At 38.8% G+C, this 15,601-nt stretch overlaps 1 protein-coding gene across 3 annotated transcripts in view; it reads left to right on the forward strand.

Moving 5' to 3' along the window:
* LOC121906809 (E3 ubiquitin-protein ligase SH3RF3-like) overlaps positions 1-15,601 on the forward strand; it is a 103,326-nt gene that overhangs the window by 53,885 nt on the left and 33,840 nt on the right. For all 3 annotated transcript variants that reach the window (XM_042425942.1, XM_042425943.1, XM_042425944.1), the window contains exon 2: positions 11,785-12,060. In XM_042425942.1, the coding sequence (XP_042281876.1) occupies positions 11,785-12,060 (276 nt within the window). The remainder of the gene's footprint in view (positions 1-11,784; positions 12,061-15,601) is intronic.

Consider the following 15,601-nt stretch of genomic DNA (forward strand, 5'->3'; position numbering starts at 1 on the left):
GTGACCTTTGCAGCAGCTACAGGGACACTGTTTAAGTGGAAGTGTAGTGAAGGTGAGGAAAAAGGCAGTAGTCATTGTTACGTCTCTGCCGGTTGACAAGATCTCCCAAACCTGTTACTACTGCCACATCAGATACCACTAAAAGACAAAATGCAGAATCCAAACTTGATCTATCAAGAAAATCTGAACAGGTTTGCTGTGGATGAGGTCTCATACATTACATGATGGTAAATGTTTCTCTCTGGCTAAGCTTATATATTATAAACTGTAGTTAAAGATGACAAGGTGAGCTTAATTAAACATCTGATATCAGACAGTTATTGTTTTCTACTATAGGACAGTTTCTCCCTCATGCCAGCTACAGTATGTTAAGTAATATACAATAATTATTGGGACATTTTACTTATTAATTTCAATATCTAGTTATATTTTGAGTCTGCAGTTTCCCATATCAAGAACTAATATTTTTTTCTTCATTTGTATTAGTAATGTTCTTTTTTAATGTCAGCTTTTGCTGCTGGATAAAGTATTGACTTTAACTAATAAGATAAGTGAATGGACCAACACTAATACCACAATTTTCTTTTTCAATCATCTACCTTTTTTGAAAGTGTTATGTTTAGTCCTTCCTTTGGGAAAGCTCTATGAACTGGCTGCACGTAATGTGAGGTAAATAAAATCCACACATCAAAGCTTTTGTCTTTATTATGCAGGCCACAAGGGATATGCTGGAGCTGCATACATATTTTGCAGCGTACTCGGATGACATTATTAACTCTTCCCAAAGCGCAGTGCAACACCAGTAATTGTCTCTCTTAAGAAGAGTGTTGTCAAGTTGAATTAAAGTCCTTATTAAACCTAATGCTGTATTGTTAAAATAATGATCTGCTGGCACGTATTCAGGTTATTTTATTTAATTTAAGACATAATACTTAAAAGGATCTTTAAATGCCCTGTGCACTTATGGTAAACCCAAAAAGGTGCTTCCACTTATTTTGGCTGATTAGACCTCCTGTGAGGACTGTGTGGGCGTGTACAGACTGCTTGATTGACAGCTCCCTTACGCTCCTGTTAGTTTGTTGCACCCATTAGGACGAGACTAATGACCCTGTTAACATTCTCCTTACCACATGGAGTCTGATGACCTTAAAGAGATATAAACCTGTTGCAAACTATCGTTAGGGGCACAAATTTATGTGTCACCACAATTGTTTAATTCAGCGGGGTATTTACTAAACTACTAATGTAAATGAGCCCAGCAGCAGTTCATCTGATTTGCATTAAGAACTGATGCCAGACGGTTTTGTCTGGAAAACAACGGAGCACAAACAAAAGTCTTTTTTCGCTGCTGGATTTGGAATACGGGTTGAAGAAAAGACACTTTTAGATCTGCGAGCATGTTCATCCTGCAATACTCAGTCAGTTGTCAATCAGTGATTGAATGAGTTGATGAAAGAGCAGAGGGAGGCTTTTGGTAAAACTTTAAAACTGATGAGGTTGTTTCGGTAAACAGATGATGCAACAGTCTACTTTATAACTATAATTGGCTGCTTTAATCATATCAGAAAAATAGGGAGGAGGGATATGAGGGAAACAGAAAGGTGAAGTCATGTGAAAAATAACAGATTGTTGCTCTTCCTGCTCTTTTGTCTTATGTTGCTAAGTAAAGTAACTTTGTAGTGCCTGTTTCTCTCTCTCTCTCTTTCCCACTTACTTTTTCTCCCTGCTTACAGTTTCTCTCCCTCTGTGTGTGTGTGTGTGTCTGCTAAAACAGTGCCACGGATTTTATACCTGCTTTTCCTAGCTGTTAAATTTCAGACAGTTTCCTCTGCCGCAGTGGTCAGTCTGCTGTGATAAACGCCTTAAAATATATACTGCCTGAGCCCAAACACACCATTTCAGCAACACTGTTTTTCTTCCATTTTTACCAGCGCAAAACCTCAGTGCAGTCTTACAGTAAATAAGGAGAAACGTAATTCAAGTTCGGGGCTTTGTTCTGCTGAAGGTGACATGACATTTATAGAGGTGACCTAACAGATAGCAACAGATATTGTCTGACAAATAACATAATTACTAAGACATTACTAAGTCTGAAAGTGGTTCGTTCACATGAAATGTATCAATTTAACAGCTGCTTTCTGAAACAGTTGTTTTTTTCTTTTAACTAGCCAAAAATAGCCACTGAAGTTCATTTCACTTTCTTTGTTGTACAGTATATTAGCATGGAATTGTCTGATCTACTTCAATAATATCTTTAATAATACCGATGGTGAAACTGGGTTGTTACAATGGCGAATGATCTAATTATATAGAAATGCAATGTCAACTTTTTGCATCACATTTAGCGCATCTGTTTCACATTCTTGCCGTGTTACCAACTGTGAGCGTATTAACATTTGACAGGGAGAAATTCCCTTTCATTTTTAAAGGTCAGTCAGAAGAGTGTTGCCAGCACATAATAATGAAACTGAAGGCAAACATGAGAAAAGCTTTCAATCTAAAACTAGTAATATTGGCCTCCATAAAAACATGCTGCTGCACCACTAATCACAACATCACTTTAAAAAGTCAAGACTGGTAACACTCGGTGTAATCAGCACTTTTCACAGCCTGGTATAAAAGATGAATAGATGAAGTAAGTGGGGTCATTTTAGATCAACAAGGATAAGAGTGGTGGATGATGCAGCGTGTTGTTCCAGCAGATGAAACTGCTTCTTATTGACTCTCTCATACACAGAGCTGAGGGTGGCTGTTAATTATTGATTTAATAAGCTCAGCATCAGCGAGTGTGTGGCATACGGACTCTAATCCTGTTATAAGGGTGTGTTTGTGTGTGTGTGTGTGTGTATGTGTGTGTATGCAAGTGTGTGAATGCATATGTGCCTAAAAACTGTGTAATCTTGTTATGTGTCTAAAAAAAGGAAGAGTGGGCTGTTGTGTGTATGTGTGTATGTATGTTTTAGGGCAGGAACTAATGATTATTTTCATTGTCAATTAATCTGCCAATTACTTTCAAATTAGCTGATCAATAAAATGACCTAAGATGACTTAAATGTCCTGTTTTGTCTGAACAACAGTCCATAACTTTAAGATTTTCACTTAACTATCATAACATTCACATTTGATAAAGTGAAACCATTAAATTTTTGGCCTTTTTGCTTAAAAAATACTTGAACATAGTTAAACGAAGTTAAAAAAGGTGTATATGTTGCCTGTGTTCTCTTTCCTTCTCTCAGTTCAAATAGGTCATTGTGCATAAAAATACCTGTACTGTACTCATTGACCTGAAATGACAGACACAGCTCACTCTCTCCTTTACACTCACTCACACACATACACTAGTGTGAAACCATGACCTGTTATAGCTCAAGATGAAAGGTGAGAACATATTCTGATCTTTAGCCTGATAGGATAACAGAGTTTCCTGATTATGGATGGTTGCACAGTGGTCATGCAAGCTTGCTGTGAAATTAAATTTAACAATAAATTAATCTAGTTTCATGGAGGCAGCAACAGACACAAACGTAACAAGAAGGAAACAAGAAAACAGCAATCTTTTGACCAATAAACAGCTGAATATCAAGCCTAATGTTAACGCTTTTGTAGTAACAAAAACTGTCAAGTACTGAAGTATTGAATGATTTAATAATTTGATTGGGCTGCTCCTGATTTAAATCAAAATTTGCCAAATTTAGACTGCATTTTATTCAGGCTTAAAAGACAAGTTTGGCGATTTTCTATATTTTTCAGCTTGCCAACAAATCTCATGTGCAGAGCCAAACCCACAATGAACTCGTCCTACTTACAAGTATTGTGTGTGTATCCAAAACACGAAATATCTTATTCTTCTGTGCTGTAGACTTCCGTCGTTGTCTAAGAAATATTAAAAACACCTCAATGAGTCACACCGCTGCACTAGGTGTTCCTTTGCCATGAGGAGTTTGGGCACGGTAGCTTGTTTAAAAAGGGCTCCAAAGACTAATAACCGAGATCACGTTTTCAGTCAACTTTGTAGGCTGCTAAATTATACACTGTAAATTTCTCAAAGAACTTCAGTACAAAGTGAAGAGGTTGTGATATGTAGCACAACAAGCTGGCAAAGCTTTGTAAATGGAGCCATGTTGCTGCACATGCACAGTGACCTCTGCCTTACATGGAATACACACATAATACTTGTAAGTAGGATGAGTTCATTGTGGGTTTGGCTCTGCACATAAGATTTGTTGACAATAAGAAAAAATTTCGAAAATCACCAGCTGAATCCTTTGCTTGTAAGACTTGTTGCATGTGGGCAGTGAACACAAGGGAAGGGCAGTGGACACACACACACACAACCCTTCTGTCCATTACTGAAATCCACAAACACTAATAACTGCACCACAGGGGTGAGATAGCATTCACTTGGTGAATAAGTGTGTGCATGTGTGTGTGTGTGTTAGTGTGTGTGCGTGTGACTGATGATAATATTCTGCTGCTGTCAGGTACGACGCTAAAAAACTCTTTTCACACATGGAAGATGCAATGTTCCTGCCTTGGTTTTTGCCATTCGCACGATTCCATCTCAACTCTTTTCACACATGAAATGGCTATTCTGAATAGATTGTTTTTTCTGCTCAGGAAAACACTGGTGTAATGACATCACCGACAAAGAAGAGTATTCTCAGTTATCTCACAGACTGCTTCTGCAATGGATTTTGAAACATATTTTGCAAGAAAATGGCTGATTATTGCTTCAGCGCCTCACCTAGATAACAAATCTGTGCGCCCACACAATATAACAATAAATGGTCTTAATTATGTGGCCTATTTTACACAGTTTAAAAGGCAGCACACAAGCCACCGCAATTAAAATGGACAAGATATAGTAGATAAATTTCTGCTTTCATTTTAATCCCTAATAGACTCAAATGCTGTTGATTCTGTAGGTAAAGCTGTCTCACTGGATTTTCATGCTGTAAGATGTTGGCTTAAATTAAAGCTGAAAACTTTGATTGTCTTGTGTATGCACAATGCAATTTTCTAAGGCAGATTTCCGAGATTTGTTTTTTGCCAATCCTGAGGAAAATAAAAAAATATTCAAGGATAAGACAACTTTAAATGTATCTCTTCTACAAAATTGCAGCTGGAATTGGTTTATTTGCAGTATTTCATTTATAAAATTGGATTTCCCTGTGCACAGGAACCAATAATGAAATGTTACATTTACTACACTGTTATCTAAAACATGTGGCACAACTTATTAGAACACTTGTAAAGTGCATGTGTTAAAGGGCCTTTATAGTGCTGTAAAGACACCTAGCAAAGCTGCTATAGTCACACAAGTAGCACAGCAGGTGGAACGAAAGAGGGAGACAAGAAAACTGAAGGTGACAGAGCTTAAACAGGCAGAGAAAGAAGTGAAAAAGAAAGATTGTGAGAGGAAAGAAATAAAATCGTGATGTGTAGAAAGGAAAGAGTAAAACCAATTTTTATATTCATTGTTCCCACAGGTCTTACAAATGTCTTGCAGGCAAATTAACTTGCAGGCTACATTAACTGCCTAAACCATGTAGTGATTCTTATGAGGTGTGTGTTTGGTAGAGCGATACCAATAGTGGTGCACATTAAAGGCGATATATCATGCTTTTTCTGGTTTTCTGTTATTTATATACTGTTATAATGTCAGATGTCTTATGTTAAACATGGTCAAAAGTACAAAGCTTAAGGTGAACATGTAGAAATGCCGGCCCTGATCTCTTCGTTTGCAATGTTACCTCAACAGCTCACGTAGCTAAAATGGCCTGTTTCAGACAGAGGCTCAAACTGAGAGGCTGCATAAAGAGCCAGTATAAGATAAATTTGTAACTGTAAATCATGCAAAAATATTTCAGTAGGGCCCCGGAGTAAAAATATAGACCTGGAAATGTGCATGATGAGTTTAAGTTTTTCATTAAGTTTTTCCAACTTGAAAAAGAAATGAGAGTTGAGGCAGAACTTCCTGAAAAAGATAGATCTCTCTGATAGATTTTGGAACATCACACCTACAGTACGTTTGATCAGAATAACTAGAAAAATGCAACATGAATTGGCTCATTCTTTAAATTCAGGTGGGATCTTTCTCTTTTTATAATATAGACCTCCTGGATGAAGCTTGACCCTCCCGCCCCGTGCTTAGCGATCTCCTCCTAGCATCGAGCAGCAAAGCCAGCACTTTTCTTCTGATGCCCTCCAGCAGCCTCTAGGTGTTCGCCCAAGTTTGTTGGCCCAGGGGAAGAAAGACAAAGAAGGAATTAAAGTGAGAAGAGAGAGAGACTAGAAGAGAGAGAGGTGAAAATAGCGGGAGGGTGAGAAAGGATATAGAAGCATCAAGGGAGAAAGGGAAATGGGGAAAGCTGAGCATAGGTGAGTAGATGCAAGAAAAGACAGAAGTGAGACTAGAGTGAGAAATCTACTACTTCTTCCTTCTCCTCAAGGGTACTTCAGTTGTGCAATAGAGGGAGGGTCGGATGTTGTTTTTTGACTTCCTATCCAAGGATACCAGTGCAGGAACTGAAATGGCGACCTTTCGGTTTCTTCCTTAACTCTTCTTCCTCCTCCTCTCCTCTCCTTTTCTTTCTATGTCTGTTTTTTTTTTTTTTTTTTTGCCTCCAAGTGACTCAAATCAGATATCCGATCTCTGGCTATGCAACCGCTGTCAGATCGGTCAGATCCGAAATTCATGTGGTTTTTGTAACATCTCACTTTCCTGCGCATATTGCCTGTCATCACCTCACAGCCCGGTAAAAATAAACACAGAGGAGAGCAACTTTGAGGGGTCGATGGAGCGATGAGGAAGTTTTAAATTTGATGGACATTTATGGAGAAGCTTCTATTCAAACCAAACTGGAAGAAGCTTATGCTAGCACAGCTATGTCGTCCGTGTTTATGATTTGACTGTTGTACAAATGACGTTGACCATGCAGCTCACATTTCGGCTAAATCTGCACATGCGCGGCAGTTTAGCTCAACGGTGTTGAGAACGTGAATGTGAACAATCAACACAAAAAGATTGGATCTGACTAAAAAATTGTAATTGAGCATTGAGGCCTGTGGTGTGAATGTAGCCCTATAGACTCATCTCATCCTGTACCACTTCTTCTCCATCTCTCTTTCTCCCTTTCCCATCGTTGAGGTTAAATGGTTGCACTGGTAAAACAGGGAGAGACAGATGTGGAAAAGTTCATACGCCCTCACCTCCCCTCCCAAGCCCATTATAGCCCATCTGGGGTTCACACATGCCCTCACAAATAGAAACACACACTTTGAACATGCTTGCTCAGCATCAGTTAGTTGTGGGAAGTATTTGATATGATTAAATGTGTAAAGATCACTTTGTTTTTTACACTGTATGGCCACAAAGGTTTATGTTTGTGAGCTTTTGTTCTGTTCTTTGTAGTTTGGGTTAGTCCTTTCAGTTCTGATGAAGGGAAATCTTAATGCTACAACATGCACACAATGATATTTTAGACACTAGTGGGCTTCCAACTTTGTAGCAGCAGTGTGTGGAAGTTCCTTTCCTGTTTCTTCAAGTTATATCCATAAATAAATGGTTTTTCACAGTTAGGTGTGGAAGAATGTGACTGGCCTGCACAGAGCAATGAGCCTAACCCCCTCCTATACCCTTTAGATGAACTGGAACACACACTCTGAGCCAGGCCTTGTTGGCCAACACTGATGCTCTTCTGTCAAATCACTGCAACTATCAGGCTCCAAAATCCTGTGAAACACCCTCCCACAAGAGTGGAGGCTGTTATGGCAGCGGATTACAGTAATAGCTGTGATTTTTGAAAGAGTAATAGATTAGCAGAATTTAAATTAATTGCCAACTATTTTGATAATCCACTCATCATTTGGAGTCATTTTTTTAAGAAAGAAATGCTAAAATTGTGTGGTTCCAGCATCTTAGATATGAATATTTTCTGGTTTCTTTATGACAGTAAACTGAATATCTTTGGGTTATGGACTGTTGGTTGGGACAAAACAAGATATTTGAGGTTGCATTTTGGGCTTTGGGAAACAGTGATCGACATGTTTCACCATTTTCTGACAATTCATAGACCAAACATTGTTTACATTCTTTTGGCCATGTAGTGTCAATGCAATGTCAAGCATTTAGCACTCGGGTAGCTGAATGGTTACTATGCACACCATATGACTGCTATCTCCCTGGTTCTATTCCAGCCAGGGACCTTTGTTGCATGTCATACCCATCTCTCTCCCCTTGTTTCCTGTCTGTCACTTCACCAAATGGAGGTAAAAATGCCAAAAATAAAAATGTTTAGTATTGAATATTGTATAATTTACTGTAGTACCTGTTGTAGCAGCAGTGGTAGTAGCAGTAGTAACAGTCAAAATAGCATGAAGACTGGATTTTTGTTGTTTGGGTGTGTATGTGTGTGTCTGTGTGTTTCCTTATATTGCGTCACCACTGATCTCAGAACAGCCAGGCAGTGGACCCTCGGGCTTTTCTATTCAGTGTAGCGAGAAATCAGTCTGCATGAGAGTGTACATAAAGGTTGTGTGTTTGTCTGAAAGTGTGTGTGTGTGTTGATATAATAGTAAACACCTTCTCTGGGAAGAAAAGGAGTTGTTTGTCTTTCATGCATCTTCTCCTCTGTTGGCCAACACACTGCTGTGTATTTACCTGAATCCTCTATAAGATAAACTCCCTTTTAATACCTGTCTCCTTCAAGAACATGTTCAGTATATTAAGTGTGTGCTGAGTACTGCAGTGTTTGTTTGGGCGTGTGTGTGGTGGTGAATGTGAATATAGGTGTGCTGTGATGATAAATATCTATGTGTCACTGGTCACTTTTATATTGTGCAGGTTTAAAACTATATCAAATTGTCTATTTGAGTCTTTTATGTGAAAAAAGGATATTCTGTGAGTATATACAATGATAAAATAGATCCAGTTTGTTTAATCACATCTTAATTGACCTTTTACTAAGCCTTGGTCTGCTTAATTACTGTTGCTAGGCAATTTACAATGATTAACAATGACAGATTACCACTTAAAATTATTAGTAATTTTTTAAACAGTGGGTCCCTGATTTCAGAAAAGAGGTACACAAAAGCAGGCCTCTGCTTTCTGATAACTGTTGCTGGCAGATTTTAACAGCTGTAGCTAGCTAGCTCGTTAAACTAACGATAGCTCTATGAGTTGGTTGAAACGCCTTATCTTGCTGACTTTTTATTGTCTTAAATATGCATTTGATGGCTACATATATGGTATGAAATCATGCTAAAAGACTGAGGCTAAAGCTATATTTCATATAGGCAAAAGTCAGCAATCTCACCAGGTGCATATCGCGGTGCACCAAAAGTTCAAATTTGAACTTTGATCATTATTGCACTTACCTTGGTGGACAAAACTAGCAAACTAGCAAACTGGCCTCATCAAGACCAGAAAAAAAAGATATTTGCTTGGTGAAATATCAATATGCAGATGCAGCTATCAGGTTTGTTCTTTCGCTTCATTCTCTGAAATACAGCAATCTACTGCTAGCAACATTAGCAGTGGTAAATACTGCAGAAAAAGCAGAGTAAAACCCTTTTTACGCTGTAATGTGAGTACACCTTTGGTCTTGTAAATAACCATTGGTCACTACTGCAGGTACTAAGCTTAGTTAATTGCAGTTTATGTATAGCAGACATACGCTGTTTAATGCATTCCTTACACTTTTACTCTTGTGTTTGTGGTTTTGGAAAGGCTAAAAAAGTACACTACACTCCAGACTTTAAGACAAATATCACACTCACTGTAGACACATGCACACTGCCTCAGTATGTAGAGAAAACCAAAGCTTGGCAGACCTGTGCGTAGTTACAGTTGCTAACCTATGATTGGACATGGATTAATTGAGAATACTGTATATCAATAAGGTGACCTTTAACATGAATTTCAATGCAGCATTTTGCTCATATTCTACACAAGTATGGTATTTTGTACAAAATCAGTTTGTGTAGGGTTAGTGGGTCAGTATGTGTCTAATAGCATATGATAAGTTAGACACTCCAGACCTGATTTTGATGTAACTCCAGAGAGTAATGCATCAAACCACTCTGGCATTTTCAAAATTACTGTGTTTGGCCAAAGGTGGGAGTAGCAATTACCTGGCAAACATTTTAATAACCAGTCATATCTTACGTACTGCTGGGGGGAATAAAATGAAACTTGGAGCACATATCCAACTATCCATGCTCTGCAAATTTGTCTCCAGGGCCAACAGTTTGCAGCATATTGAATTTTCCACTGTTTTAAGTTACTTCAAAACCAGTTTGCCCCCCAGGTTATTTTTTTCATATTAATTTACTGATGACTGCAGGAGTCACTACTTCATTTGCACCTCTCCAATATAGGACACCACAAATGTTAAAATGAAGAGTAGAGAACAAACACATACAATGTATTTTATTGTCATATACCAGACTTGAAACTGATTTGTTCCAGACATGGCACAAAGGAGCACTTACAGGCTCTTTAATAGGAAGAATATAATGAAACAGCATTTCACCAGAAACTCACGCAATTGTCAACCCCAAGGTTTATGTGGTGTAGTTATCTGCCATCATTTCAACACAGTGACACTAATACTAGAAAGCAGTGCTTTTAATCCTCTGTAGAGGCTTTTAAAATGCACTTAATGCTGCTCTATGTAAGATTTTTATTTAAAAAAATATACCTGTCACCTAGGCCTTTTATGTTAATCACTAGTGGGGCAACAGTACAGAAGAGCAGCTTATCCTCACTGAGACCCTGGTTTCTGGTTTAGGAGAAGATAACTGACAGGTAATAACATCTGGCCACTGAAACAAGCTGAAATTTAAGAGCAAAATACAGAAGTGTCTTCTTAACAGCAGAATGTGAGTGGAGAAAACTTCTTGAACCTCTATTAATTAAAGACATCACTTGCAGGATCGAGGTCCCGGCAATTCAGACTTAAGTCTTACAGTCATTTCAGTCCACCAGCCCACAAAAAATGACCTTTCGCTAAGCCCCTACCTCTTAGTTACTGTTGCTACCCCTGTTAAGCTTTCTAATCTTGCCTTGCATATACAGTATACAGTTTACAATAATAGCAATTGGCTGTATTTAGTGTCTCTGAAAATATTACATATAATTCAGTTATTGTAAAATATAAGTTGAACATTGACCATCTTTGTTCCATCTGTCACAGCACAGATGAAACAGTAACCTTTCTTTTTCTTTTTCTTTTTTGGGACTGTACCTTTAGGCAAACTTTTTGGTATCACCTTAAATTAGATCCTCAACTCAAATTTAAAATTGAATTTATTTTATTTGGTATTTTTGCTGATGAAATGTCTGCCAGGAAAATGCATGTTATTAATATTATTTCTTTATTAGCAAGATTTCATATACACTCCAGCAATTTTGCAAAAGGGAAGCCCAACCCTACTGTCTTCATGTCCTGCTTAAAATCCTACCTAGTCACACTGAAATCCTGCACAAACTCTAAAGCTGTGAAAACTAGAGCCTTATGTAATGTATTTGATCTCTAATTAATTAATTTGATTATTTTCCCCTTTCCCTTTTATTTCTTTATTGATATCAAACTATTTGCACACTACATCGAGCATACTGCCTTGTTACTGTTGTTGAAAAGATAAACCTGTTGTAAATATAATTTTATATATAAAATAATATAATTTTAAAAAAATGGTGGTATGATATCTGTTCAAACTTGTGTATAAATAAATGTTTTGTGCTTACAATAAGTATTTGTATGTGTGTATGTTTTGCAGAATATTCCAGCACTGCCTTGTGGTAAAGCCCTGTACTCCTACGAGGGAAAGGAGCCAGGCGATCTCCAGTTCTCGAAGGGTGACATCATCATCCTGCGACGTAAGGTGGATGACAACTGGTACCACGGCGAGCTCAACGGTTGCCATGGTTTCTTGCCTGCTAGTTACATCCAGCTGCTGCGTCCCCTGAGCCAGACTCCGCCCCAGGGCAAAGCACTGTATGACTTTGAGGTCAAAAACAAAGACCAGGATAAAGACTGTCTGGCCTTCAGCAAGGTAGCGCACACAGACACACACACACACACACACATATACAGATCACACACTCATCTGAGGACACTTGTTGTATCAATCACAGTGCAAACATAGCAATATAAGAATATGGGAAGGCAGCATGGAAGAATCAGTGCAGAGAAACCTCCTTGGAGGGATGGATAAATACTGTAGTAGAAGCAAACACTTATCTATTGTGTTAAACCAGACTATTTCTTTGTAGGACACTAATAATTTATCACTACTGACTCTACTCACAGATTGGTTCTTGTGATGTAAACCAGAGCAACTTCAAACAGAGTGAAAAGTACAAGCTCTGTGTGGTTCCTTCCCAAAGGAAATGCAGTTTTGACCTTTTCCTCCATGTTCTTAAAATTAACGCTATTGGCTTTTACATTCGAAGCAACAAGAATACACGACTAGAGCTATAAAATCTGCACTGCTGAAAAAAAAAAAAACATCTCCTTTTCAAAGCTGTAAGATGGTAAGTTGGTTGATTCGAACAGCATGGAACTTGGTCGTGAAGCTTGGAGGATGAACTGTCATTCTTACCAGTTATCGCAGCAGGAGCCTGCTCCTGTATGTTTCTCCTGTACAACATCATTAGGGAGGCGGCACCTTACTCATTAGGGAGGCAGCCAGGCATTGACACTTGTCATCTCCCGCTTGGACTGCCCGCTCGCCTGAGCCCCTGCATCTGCCACCAGACCTCTGCAGCTAGTCCAGAATGCTGCTGCCCACCTGCTATTAAACACCCACACTACTCCACTTCTCCGCTCACCACACCGGATCCCTTTCGCTGCTCTCATCCAGTTGAAGACTCTGGTCTACAGGGCAGTGAAAGGAACTGCTCCTTTCTACTTCCATGCACTGTCAAATCCTACACTCTAGCCTGACCAATGCACTCCTCTACCTCTATAGGTTCAGCCGTCCCTTCACTCCGAGGGCCTTGTGGTCATCTTTGTCAAGGCTCCTCTCTGTGCTGGCTACACAGAGGTGGAATGAACTCCCCGCTGAAGTCAGGGGAACAGCACAGACCCTACCTTTAGACACAAGGTTAAATTAAAGCATTTCTACAGAGCCCTTGAACGGTTATTTTTTTCTAACGTACTTTTGCGTTACCTCACAATAACCCTGCATTGCCTCGAAGCTGACTGTGTCCACAGCTGTAGCTGCCTGGCTGTGGGTTGAGCTCTGGTTGAAGCTGTGGCTGTGACTGTGGACAGGCTTATTGCTCGGGCTACAGCTTCATTTGTGGTTGTTGCTATGATGCTATGGATATAGCTACAGCAGCTGAACTGTAGCTACTCTTCACCGCTCTGATTAATAGTCTGACACTTGGGATTTGAATACGGTGCTTCTATCAGATATGACAGGTGTGTTATCATACAGCAGAATTCAGGAATAGCTACAGCTCAGCAAGCACTGCTCTTTCGCTTCACCGCACACACTACACCACCCCTGCATGTAGTTAGTTACACCCATTATTAATGTGTCACAGCTGTCAGCATAACAATCAAACCAGCGCACATACAAATACTGCAAGAGCAGAGGCCAAAGCTATAGCCATCCCATGGCTATAGAATAACAGTTACTGCCTGTCAGAATCACAGCAGCAGCTGCCAGTCATAATATAGTTTAGAGAACTAGTTTAACTAACTCTGCTAATTATCGCAACATTAGCTACAATCATACAGAATTCTGGCAGAGCAGTCACAGCTGAGACACTGATACTATTGCATCATTATGCAGTTCAGCCTTCCTCTATGGATTCAAAGATGTGCAAAACATACTGTGAGGCAACGCAAAAGTATTATGAGGGAGCGTAAAATTTAGAGCTTAGTCAACTATTATATTAATTGCCGACTTTTCGATAATTGATTCATTGTCAGGTCATTTGTTGTGATTTCAGCTCCTCAAATGTGAATATTTTCTGGTTTGTATGATAGTAAACTTGGTTGTGGACTGTTGGTAGAGACAAAAGAAGACATTTGAGGACATCATCTTGGGCTGTAGTAAACAATGATCAACATTTTTCACCAAAGTAGTTCAGAAAATAAGATAAGATATACTTTACTGTCCCCTTAGGGAAAATTTTCTTGGGCTCAGCGTCGCTGCATCACAAAACATTCATCTCCCAAACATACTTGACATACATACCAATCATAAATACATAACCAATAAATCATTAAATGAATATAAAACAAAAAAACGCTTTTTAGGGGCTCCGTATACTTCCATTTCACATCTCACCTCTTAAAAATGAGTCTCAAAATTGCTCCATTTTTCAAAGTATCACCACGGAGATGGTGAGATAAAGACAAAATGAGAGAAGACACTCCCTAAGAAGTATGTATCCAGGCTGGATTTGGTGTAAACAGTCATTTGTATTCCTTGTTCTGTCTTGTTCCTCAAAGCTTGTCGTTTGGTTCTCGCTGTTACACAGACTCATTTGTGATAGGACTGAACGTTCGACATATCCGCCCTGACTGTGTTTGTCGGGAGAGGAAGAGAGAGATTATTAAATTACAGTGTGCAGTACACTTCATTGTAGGTGTTTTAAGACAAAGTGCAATACAAGCAATAGATACTTCATCTCAAACACACAGAGTTCGACATCTAAATTAACAGATGACAATAAGCTGTTAATAGTCCATATTATCAACAGGTTAACGATTGAAGATTACACGAAGTCGTATACTCACGTAGAGATGCATACCCCTGCAGTGTGCTGTATGTGTGTTGTCATGCGGAACCAGTGTGTGTGATATTGTTTTCTCAGTGTGAAAGGTAATTATTCAGTATGACTAATACACAGTCATTTACCAGCATTATCACCGCCGTCCCTAATGGTCTAACCAAGATATTATATTCATGTGAGGAGAGGAACAAGAAGGGGGGAAATACTTTCTTGATGAAGTCTGTGTGTGTGTGTGTGTGTGGTGAAGGGATGTAATATCACTATATGTGTGTAGGATTTAATATAGCTGAGAATATCATATGTACTGTGCAAAAGTTTTAGGCACTAAAAGTAACATGAGAATGCTTTCAAAAATAATGCCATGAATAGTTTTTATTTAACTACAGAATGAAGTATAGTAGACAGAAAATACAGGTCACTTACAAGCATCTTGGAGAACTTGCCACAGTTCTTCTGTGGATTTAAGCATCTCAGTTGCTTCTGTTTCCTCGTGTAAGAGAGTCTGACCAGACTGACTCCACAATGTTGAGATCAGGGTTTCTTCAGCCACCTCCCTGATGGTATTGCATTATTGATACGAATCTAAACACCCAAAGTGCCTGAAACTTTTGTGCAATACTAAGTATATAGGTAAAGGTGAGCATGTACTTGCAAGTTATTTGTTACGTGTTATTTAATTATGTATACAGGTTAGGTTGGCAATGTCCTGTTTACATTTAAATGAAACCACAGGAAAAGTAACAAGGATGGACAAACACATTAATAAAACAGATATTAGACAAAATACAATGTGTAGCTTTAGTTGAAGCAATCACAGGCAGGCAGAGAACAATTATTGAGAAG

This window comes from Thunnus maccoyii, chromosome 11 (assembly GCF_910596095.1).
Source record: "Thunnus maccoyii chromosome 11, fThuMac1.1, whole genome shotgun sequence".
Taxonomy (NCBI): Eukaryota; Metazoa; Chordata; class Actinopteri; order Scombriformes; family Scombridae; genus Thunnus; species Thunnus maccoyii.